The 9,883-nt window shown below is 47.1% G+C and overlaps 1 protein-coding gene across 2 annotated transcripts; it reads left to right on the top strand.

The window, feature by feature from the left end:
* Nucleotides 1–1,283: 1,283 nt before the first annotated feature.
* On the top strand, nt 1,284–9,571 carry MUL1 (mitochondrial E3 ubiquitin protein ligase 1). Of its 2 annotated transcripts, none has more exons than XM_017506394.2 (4): nt 1,284–1,388; nt 5,728–5,815; nt 6,852–6,972; nt 7,607–9,571. In XM_017506394.2, the coding sequence occupies exons 3-4, from the start codon at nt 6,944–6,946 to the stop codon at nt 8,334–8,336; spliced, it is 759 nt and encodes a 252-aa protein (XP_017361883.1). In that variant the 5' UTR covers nt 1,284–1,388; nt 5,728–5,815; nt 6,852–6,943; the 3' UTR covers nt 8,337–9,571. The 2 variants fall into 2 exon arrangements, with proteins under 2 accessions (XP_017361883.1, XP_017361880.1); XM_017506391.1 differs by having other exon boundaries at nt 1,339–1,606.
* Nucleotides 9,572–9,883: the final 312 nt, after the last annotated feature.

Below are 9,883 nucleotides of genomic sequence, written 5' to 3'. Positions count from 1 at the left end.
AAAAAAAAAAAGAAAAGAATAGAAATTCCCACATATTGTTCATAAACATAAAATTGGACATTATGGAGAAAAATTAGACAATGTTGATCAACGGTGCCCACACCCACTGACTTAGCAATTCTACCTCTCTAGAAATTCTCCCCATGTAAATACTCATAACTATGAACATGAAAATACAAGAATTTAGGCTGAGCGTGGTGACTCACACCTGTAATCCCAGCACTTTGGGAGGGTAAGTCGGGAGGATCACTTGAGCCCAGGAGTTCCAGACCAGCATGAGCAACACAGTGAGACCTTGCCTCTAAAAAAATTTTTTTTTTTAATTAGCCAGGTGTGGCGTGCACCTCTAGTCCTAACTACTCAGGAGGCTGAGGTGAGTGGATCGCTGGGTGGTAGGGAGCTATGATTGCACCACTACATTCCAACCCGGGTGACAGAACGAGACCCTGTCTCAAACAAAAAAATTAAAGCATAACCTGCAGGAGATAGCTCAGTGAATGGTGATGTTTAGAAGAAGGATTCGAGTTATCTCTGATTTTCGAAAGGAGATGGATTACAGATCAGGGAACAGTCGCTGAATAAGGAGCCCCTGGATTTGACGCCCATCCCTATTGCTTTTGGCTGTATAACCTTGAGCAAATTACTTACCTGAGCCTCAGTTTCCTCATCTGTAACTGCATTATAGCTGTGTTGTGAAGGTTCGATGGGACGGTGCCTGCAAAACTATTTTACTCCAGCACCTGACACATAATAGGCACTCAATGTAGCCGTAACTAGCATTTAATAAACAATATGTTGTTCTATGTGGTTATGGCAGATTAAGGGGCTACTTTGGCAATATGATCTGCCCTCTTGGAGTAGAGTTGAACGCTTTGGAGTTGGGTGAATTCCTCTCTAGCACTCACTAGACTTCAATCACATCATTCGCTAGCCTCCACTGGCCTCAGTTTTCTCAAATGTAAAGTGGGCAGAATAAATTCCAAGTCTTGAGAGTTTGCTCTGAAACTTAAACGTGTACTACTCGTAAGAGTTTAATACACAATTATTTTCTTTCCTGTCAATCTAATGGCGAAGACATGGAATAACCCATCAAACAGCCCAGTAACCCCAGGAAACAAAGAGGGACGGAGACTAAGGCGACAGGAAAGTCAGTTACGGTCGGTGCACCGCGCTTCGAAGGGGACGGCCACGGAGCAGTAGGCGGTCGCTCAACTTCGCAAAACCTCTCCCACACCCGGCTGGGGAAGACAGCCTCCCACTGGACTGCTGCAACCGGACAGTCACCAGGGCAACCCCGCCTTCCGGTTTGCTCTACAACCCTTTTCCTCTGCTTCCGGTTCCGGCGTCGTGCGTCATCGCTGGGCGACCGATTTCATGTTTCCGGTCAGGTCAGTCCAGGGAGTGCGGTTGGGCGGAGGGAAGTGGAGAGTTGGGGGTCACCAGGCCTATCCTCGGCGTCAGACTGCCACCGAGGCTCGGCGCCGCCATGGATAGCGGAGGGCGGCCCTCGCTGTGCCAGTTCATCCTCCTGGGCACCACCTCTGTGGTCACCGCCGCCCTGTACTCCGTGTACCGGCAGAAGGCCCGGATCTCCCAAGAGCTCAAGGTCAGTGCTGGAGCCGGCCTGGCCTGAGCCGGCTCCTCTCTGTCCCAGGTCCTGGGAGCCCACGATTCACGCTGGCCGCCCCAGCGTCGGAAACTGTCCAAAAAAGGAAACAGCCTCTGAAGGGTGTTATCCAGCCAGTAAATAGAGGAGTGTGGGGCAGGATTAGGGCTCGGGATAACGGATGCTCCTCTCCTTTTCTCCCAAGTCCCTCTTATGACTCAGAATGAATCCTGACTTCATTACTTTACTCGAAAAATACTTATTGAACACTTGGGATGCTCCAGGCAGTGAGAACAGATGAAAGTCCCTCCTTTCGTCCCGTCATGGAGATTCCATTTTAGTACGACAGCAAACATGTAAATCAGGAGGTGTGACAGATGATGAGCAGTGCTTTGGAGTAAGGTAGGGGAGAGAGGACATGGAATGCTGGAGAAAGGGGGATCTCCTATTTAAATAAGGTGACATTTGAGCAGTGCCCAGGAGGAGATGAGGGGTCTTGCAGATACCTAGCGGGAAGACGGAGGAAACAGCAAGTGCAGATATCCATTTACTGAACCACTCCGCTCCTTGCTTTACAGACGCTTCCTTTTTTATATTAGTTATTTTTTAAATGGCGCTCTTTTTTTTTTAACTGTGCTTTACAGTTTACACAACACATTTGCATTATTTTCCGGGTTCAAGCGATTCTCCTGCTTCAGCCTCATGAGTAGCTGGGATTACCACGCCCAGCTAATTTTTTTGTATTTTTAGTAGAGGCAGGGTGCCCGGCCACATTTTCATGTTGATATTCTCTGTCTCTCCCTCTCCCTCTCTCTCTCTCTTTCTCTCTCTCTCTCTCTGTACCTGGCCCATAATTTTTTGAAGTAGATAAAATGACAGTTACCACCACATTGCAAATGAGGAAATTGAGAGGCAAGGCTTTTCCTTTTGGAGGAAAGGCCATACAGCTAGTCAGCTTGAAACTTAAATTTAGGTTTTTTTGATTCCAAGGGTAGGATTTTAATCTGATTGACATTGCTTTATTGTGACTATCTGACTGGTCCAGAGAGATGGGCCTCTTTAGGTCAGAGACAAGGTATTTATCCATCTTCTTTCCTCTACTTCTAACATAGTACTTGACAAGCGGTAGATGGTCAGTACGTGTTTGTGGGTTCTTTTTGGCTGAAGTTTCACAAGACAACAGCTAAAGACCTAACTTAATTTGATGTTTCTATGAAAGATGGATTCCTAAACCTGAATAACTTCATTATCATATTGTTTTCAGTAATGGTTTAGAAACCAATGTGTGGGCCGGGCTGGGTGATAAGAGCAAAACTCCATCACACACACACACCCCAATGTTTGAAAACACACACACACACACACACACACACACACACAAACACCAATGTGTGAAATCCCTGCTATGAAGGGAGTTTTTTGGAATCTGGGAAGAACCAAGTTATGAGGCAACTGAATTTGCTATGCAGTGGCAATCTAGTGAGATTCCAGCTGCCCTGTATTTCACCTAATTAAATAATCAAGTTACTCCTGAAGTGATTAGCTCTGTGAAACTGATACTTCACTTTCTGACTCCAAACCACTTTGGCTTCAAGTTGGCTGGAAGTGGGATTTTTTGAAGCAGTGAACTCTTTAGGCCCCATCTTTGTGTGACCTTAAAACCTTTGCCAATCAGTTCCTAAATGAGGATGAAATAGCCCCTTCCTGGAAAAAGAGTCGGGAGTCTTTAATATTTTAGATTCTATTTTCTGTTTCCTTCTTTTCTTTCTCCCTCCCTTCCTTCCTTTTCTTTTTCTTTGTCTTTCCTTCCTGTCCTTCATTTCTTTTCTTTCTTTTTTCCTGTGTGGTGTTGTTTTTTTGACAGGGTCTTACTCTGTTGCCCAGGCTGGAGTGCAGTGGCACCAACATAGCTCACTGCAGCCTCGTGATCCCAGGCCCAAGCCAGTCTTCCTGAAGGACTACAGGTGCTCGCCACCATGCCCAGCTAGTTTTTATTGTTCGTAGAGATGGGGTCTTGCATGTTGCCCATGCTGGTTTTGTACTGTTGGCTTCCAGCAGCCATTCCACTTTGGACTCCCAGAGCGCTGGGATTACAGGTCTGAGCTATGTGCCCATTCTAGTTTCTATTTTTTGATCAGATGAAAAAACTTCTGCGTGGGGCTTGTGTCCTATCCTGTGTATCTGTCATAGTGAGGAGAATGCATACTGATTGCATACCTCCTATGTGCCAGCCTCTGGGCTGGGATTCTTTCACACCTTAAAGTTCATTTAACCCACATAAAAATCCTGTGAAATTGCGTTTTCCCCATCCTTTATGGTTTTGGAACCTGAGACTCAGATAAATGAAGTTGTCCCAAGTCACGGTGGATGCACTGGAGCTTGATTCAACTCCAGATCTTTCTGATCGTATTCTTCCTCTTCCCCCTTTAAAATTCCAATTGGCCATCCTGTGATGAATACTTTACTGTCTGACTCAGGGCAAATCACTTCACCTCTCTGAGCCTGTTTCCTTATCTGTATTTGGTGATGATAATGTCTACTGTATAGGGATGGTGTGAGCATTAAGTGGTTTATGCATTTAAAGTGCCTAGCATATTGCCTGGTACATAGTATATTTAAATGCTTATTTATTCATTAATTTATTCATCAAATAATATAAATGCTTGCTGTGCGTCACGCAGTTATCAGCAATAGGGGGATAGCAGTGAACAAGACAAACAAATGTCTAAGCCCTCCTAGGGTTTAACATTTTAGTGGAGGGAGACGGATAATACCTGAGTAAATTGTTAGTTGTTATTGCTGTTATTGTGGTATCTTCAGTGTCAGTAGCTAAGAAATTTTGATTGACCTTGTTCCTGTCATTTACTGTGTAGCAGTAGCTTAAACTCAGAGTGACCTTCATATACATCTCGTATCTCATCACCTCTTTAGAGGTTACTGAATTTGACATTCTTAAGAGTTGTTTCTGGGAATACCCTGAAAGCAGAGATGGTCCTTTATTCTTTTCTGAATCTCTAACATCCAGCACAGTGCCTGGCACATAGATGCTCAGGAAATGATTGTTGATTTTATTCCTTTTGCTTTATTTTTGAAACAGCAGTAACAGACTTGGTTTCCCTAGTGCAGTGGGTTGGACACTCTGAGTTGGAATTGGGAGGAGAACTAGGGATTGTTAGAGGAAGACAGCAGCAGAAGGAACCGTACTCACTTAATTATGACCGTGAAAAAGGCAAAAAGTAGAACAGACTGGGTGCCGTGGCTCACACCTGTAATCCCAGCACTTGGGGAGGCCGAGACAGGAGGATCGCTTGAGCTCAGGAGCTCAAGACCAGCTTGGGCAACATTGGGAGGTCCTGTCTCTACAAAATAAAAAAATTCGCCAGATGTGCTGATGCATGCCTGTGGTCTCAGCAACTTGAGGGGCTGAGGTGGGAGGATCACTTGAGCCTGGGAGGTTGAGGCTGCAGTGAGCCGTGATTGCACTGCTGCACTCCAGCCTGTGTAACAGAGTGAGACCCCATCTCAAAAAAAAAAAAAAAATGAATAAAATAGAATGGCATTTGGCACCAGTCAACAGAGACTTGCCCTGTTGAAGCAAAGGCAGCCTCCTGTCTTGTATTTTTAATAATACACAATGCAGATGTGGTACTATTAATAATCACACCTACCAGTTCTCAAACCACTACCATGTGCTAGGCAATAGATTAGGTGCTTTAGACCTGAACCCTTTGATCATAGCTTTGTGTTGTCAAGAAGAGATTGAATGATGTTCAGTCTGTGGTATGTAAATTGACTAGTTCCTTTTCTATTTTCACTAAAAAGTCTTACATGAAAAGGAGTGTGGGTTTTGGCTAACTGGAAAAAGAATGTATGTGGCACCCCCATTCTCCAGTGATGGAAGGGGGCAGAGGCATGGCTCCATTCCTGTTGACGTACACAGCTTTGAAATCTGATTCTCTGTAGTCACCTTCCTGTCTAATTTCCTTATTCTCTTGACACACACAAAAATAGAATCTTTATTTTTTTGCCCTTAAGTTTGATTGAGCATGTCAGTGTTCAATGGCTAATTTATTTATGGTTTTTTTTTTTGTTGTTGTTGTTGTTGTTTTTTTTGCATTTAGGGAGCTAAAAAAGTTCACTTGGGTGAAGATTTAAAGAGTATTCTTTCAGAAGCTCCAGGAAAATGTGTGCCTTATGCTGTTATAGAAGGTATGTTTGCTTTTTGGTCAATGGAAAATAACTTCCTTTTTCCAAAAGATTGATAAAGATAATCTTGGCTAATTTAAATGCCTTTTGTGGTATTGGGTCCATGGTCCAGAACATACTTTGGGGTCAGAAAGTCATGGGTTATTGCTTTGTGATCTCTAAGATTACCAAACCTTTGTGAGCCACTTTTGCCTGATCTCGAAAATAATGCTTACCTTTATGGGGTTGTTATAAGACAAATTATGTGATCCAGGCAAAGTGCTTAGGAGAGTGATTCTAGAATGTGACTTATGGTGATCAGAATGTCATTGTTTTGATAAATTAGCAAAAGTCAACTGAAAACATTTAATTTTTACAATTTTTAAAATAAAAAGAATTTTTTGAGGCCAAGAGTGATGGCCCATGCCTGTACAGCTCAGCGCTTTGGGAGGCTGACATGGGCTGATCACATGAGCTCAGGAGTTTGAGACCAGCCTGGCCAACATGGTGAAACCCCATCTCTACTAAAAATATAAAAATTAGCTGGGCACAGTGGCACATACCTGTAATTCCAGCTACTTGGGAGGCTGAGGCAGGAGAATCACTGGAACTTGGGAGGCGGAGGTTGCGGTGAGCCAAAATTGCATCACTGCACTCCAGCCTGGGTGACAGAGTGAGACTCTGTCTCAGATAGTCTTGACTCTGTCACCCAGGTGGCTGTAGTATGGTGGCGTGAAGTATAGTGGCATAATCATAGCTCACTGCAGCCTCAAACTCCTGAGCTCAAGTGATTATCCTGCCTCAGCCTCCCAAGTACCTGGGACTACAGGCACATGCCACCATGCCCTGCTAACTTTATTTTTTGTAAAGATGGAATCTCTCTACGTTGACCAGGCTGGTCTCAAACTCGTGGCCCCAGGTGATCCTTCTGTCTTGGCCTTCCAAAGTGTTGGGATTGTAGGTGGGAGCTACTATGCCAAAGCAGAAAACACATTTTAAATTACCTGAAAGGAGAGGGCAGAAAAATTCTTCGGAAATAATAGAATTTGTGTCCACTTAGGAGCTGTGCGGTCTGTTAAAGAAACACTTAACAGCCAGTTTGTGGAAAACTGCAAGGGGGTAATTCAGCGGCTGACACTTCAGGAGCACAAGATGGTGTGGAATCGAACCACCCACCTTTGGTATGTATCACTTCTTCACTGGCCAAAACCCTTGCAGTTGGTCCATTCAGACCCTGTGGTCCTGGGTGCTGTTGCTGTGTCTTCAGCTTCTCCTGAGACAGGTGGAAGACCATTCTGTTCATGCGGGTCATGTTCTTGTGTGTTATCTGTGGGCCTCCCTCATCAGAATCACCTACGCATCTTGTTGAAATGCAGATTTCTGGGCTCCCTTCCAGACTTACCCAAGAATTTTCAGGATCGGGGACCTGGAATCTGTTGTTAGGCATACTGAAGCTTGAGAACCACTGATTTATGAATTAGTAATTTCAGTATTTCCTAAAATGTTTTTGTGCCATCACATGAAATATCAATTTTTCAACTGGTCCTACTGGGTTTTGTTTTAGATGTTTGTTTTACAGTGGAAAGGGAAATGAATGGTTTCTGCAGTCTGTGGCGGTGTTTCTTGCCCACCGATAATCGCCCCAGGACCTAAAACTGGAGCCTCCTTGTTAGGAGGCACCTGGAGATAGTGATCTTACTGTCTTCTTCCAGGCACTTCAGACTCCACACTGTCCTCCGCATTTAGCTGATCTCCAGCTCTGCCTGGGTCTTTGGTGTTTGCTACCCTTTATCTTCAGTTCTCTTCTTCTTTTAGGAACGATTGCTCCAAAATCATTCATCAGAGGACCAACACAGTGCCCTTTGACCTTGTGCCCCATGAGGACGGCGTGGGTGTGGCCGTGCGCATACTGAAGCCCCTGGACTCAGTGGATCTGGGCCTAGAGACCGTGTATGAGAAGTTCCACCCCTCGATTCAGTCCTTCACCGATGTCATTGGCCATTACATCAGCGGTGAGCGTCCCAAAGGCATCCAGGAGACCGAGGAGATGCTGAAGGTTGGAGCCACCCTCACAGGGGTTGGCGAACTGGTCCTGGACAACAACTCTGTCCGCCTGCAACCGCCCAAACAAGGCATGCAGTACTATCTCAGCAGTCAGGACTTCGACAGCCTGCTGCAGAGGCAGGAGTCGAGCGTCAGACTCTGGAAGGTGCTGGCGCTGGTTTTTGGCTTTGCCACGTGTGCCACCCTCTTCTTCATCCTCCGGAAGCAGTATCTGCAGCGGCAGGAGCGCCTGCGCCTCAAGCAGATGCAGGAGGAGTTCCAGGAGCATGAGGCCCAGCTGCTGAGCCGAGCCAAGCCTGAGGACAGGGAGAGTCTCAAGAGCGCCTGTGTCGTGTGTCTGAGCAGCTTCAAGTCCTGCGTCTTTCTGGAATGTGGGCACGTCTGTTCCTGCAGTGAGTGCTACCGCGCCTTGCCAGAGCCCAAGAGGTGCCCTATCTGCAGACAGGCGATCACCCGGGTGATACCCCTGTACAACAGCTAAGGGTTTGGAAGCCACACAGCTTGACATGGAAGCACCCCTGCCCCCTTTCCAGGGATTTTTATCTCGAGGCCTTTGGAGGAGCAGTGGTGGGGGTAGCTGTCACCTCCAGGTGTGATTGAAGGAGGAATTGGGTAGAAACTCTCCAGACCCACTCCTCCAACGGCAACATGCTGCCTTTCCCACCCGAGAGGGGACCCTGTCCATCTGGGGCCTGAGAATCAGAGCCCTGCCCTGGGAGGGTGCTGTGGCATGGCGTCTCCTCCCAGGAGCCAGATCTGTGTGAGTGTGACTGAAAATGCATCATCGCTTAAGTACCAAAGCCAGTGATCAACAGCACTTCTGTTCCTGTGTCTTTTGGTTCTTGCTGGTGAATCGTTGATTGTTGTGGACTTGGTGGAGGACTCTGTCAGAGGGGAGGAAAGGCTGGGCCCTGAGTACAGCAGATGCCTCGGGTGCGGCCTCCGAAGACTGCTGCAGCTTTTCTTCTTTTGCTCATGCCCAGGGAAATAGTCTTTCTTCAGACTTGTCAGGCTGGGCAGGTCAACCTGTGCTCTTTTCCCCTCGTCTGCTTGCCTCCTAAACGCCTGCACATGTGCATAGAGGATAAAGGAAAGTGAAGTCGGCACATCTGCTTCTGCCCAGATGCATGGGGCCCTGGGCAACAGATTGAAGAGAGATCACATGAGGGGCAGTTGGTCAGGCAGCCCTCCTGGTTTTGCCACTGGCCCTGATTTGAACTCCTACCACTTGGGAGAGCTCAGGGATGGCCCCTGGTTTTCCCTCCTGGAGAATGAGGCGCAAAGGCCTCGCCTCCCAAAGAATGCAGTGTGGATGCCGCTGTCCTAGTGTCCTGGCTTCACAGCTTCCTTACAAGGCTTTCACAAGGAAAAGCAGCTGGCCAGTGCCCTGAGCAAATGGCCTTTCGGGACTCCCCATCCAGCCCGTCGCAGCGTCAACATCCTTGGTGTGCTCCTGTTGCTTCTTCTGGTGTGAGCCCCTCCCTGTGTCACCGTTTGCCCCTTATCAGCCCTTGGTGAGCCTTTGAGTGCAAGACAAGTGGGGCTGCCTTTTGCCACCTCTGAGTAGTGAGAGTTCACACACAGCGTTTTTATTGCCCTTTGTTGCCTCTGAATATTCATCTCATCTTCCTTTGTGCAGGGGGTGCTCTCAGGGGCCGGCACTAGTGCAGTGCAGTGTCCAGTGTGAACAGCACAAATTAAACGTGTTGCAAACGAGTGCTAGCCTGTTGCTTTGTTAAGAGTTAATGGCTAAGCTGAGGTGTCCCCAGGATGGGATTGAATCCCTGCCACAATGGAGTGACAGGTGGGGAGTTTGAGGCCTCTGTGTCCTTTTCCTCAGCTGTAGTGGTTTGGGGCTCCCCCAGATGATGTGATGCCGGCCCCCTGGGGAGGAATCTGGACAGCCCGCCTGAGGGTCATACCTGGCCTTGCTGACAGTCTTCTAAGAAGTCTGTCGCGACATCCTACAAACCAGGGCAGTGAGATTCTACCTGCTGGGAGAATGGGATGGGTCACTGGGGGACAGCA

The sequence above is a fragment of the Cebus imitator genome, unplaced genomic scaffold (assembly GCF_001604975.1).
Source record: "Cebus imitator isolate Cc_AM_T3 unplaced genomic scaffold, Cebus_imitator-1.0 Scaffold15, whole genome shotgun sequence".
In the NCBI taxonomy this organism is placed as follows: domain Eukaryota; kingdom Metazoa; phylum Chordata; class Mammalia; order Primates; family Cebidae; genus Cebus; species Cebus imitator.
The sequence above is the reverse complement of the archived record's forward strand: the minus strand, read 5'-3'. Positions and strand labels throughout refer to the sequence as shown.

Excerpts from the sequence above, each read along its gene's own strand:
- MUL1 (XM_017506391.1), top strand. The coding sequence starts at position 1,487 with ATGGATAGCGGAGGGCGGCCCTCGCTGTGCCAGTTCATCCTCCTGGGC. Across the intron at positions 1,607-5,727 it reads GGATCTCCCAAGAGCTCAAG|GGAGCTAAAAAAGTTCACTT; the intron begins GTCAGTGCTGGA and ends TTTTGCATTTAG. Across the intron at positions 5,816-6,851 it reads GCCTTATGCTGTTATAGAAG|GAGCTGTGCGGTCTGTTAAA; the intron begins GTATGTTTGCTT and ends GTGTCCACTTAG.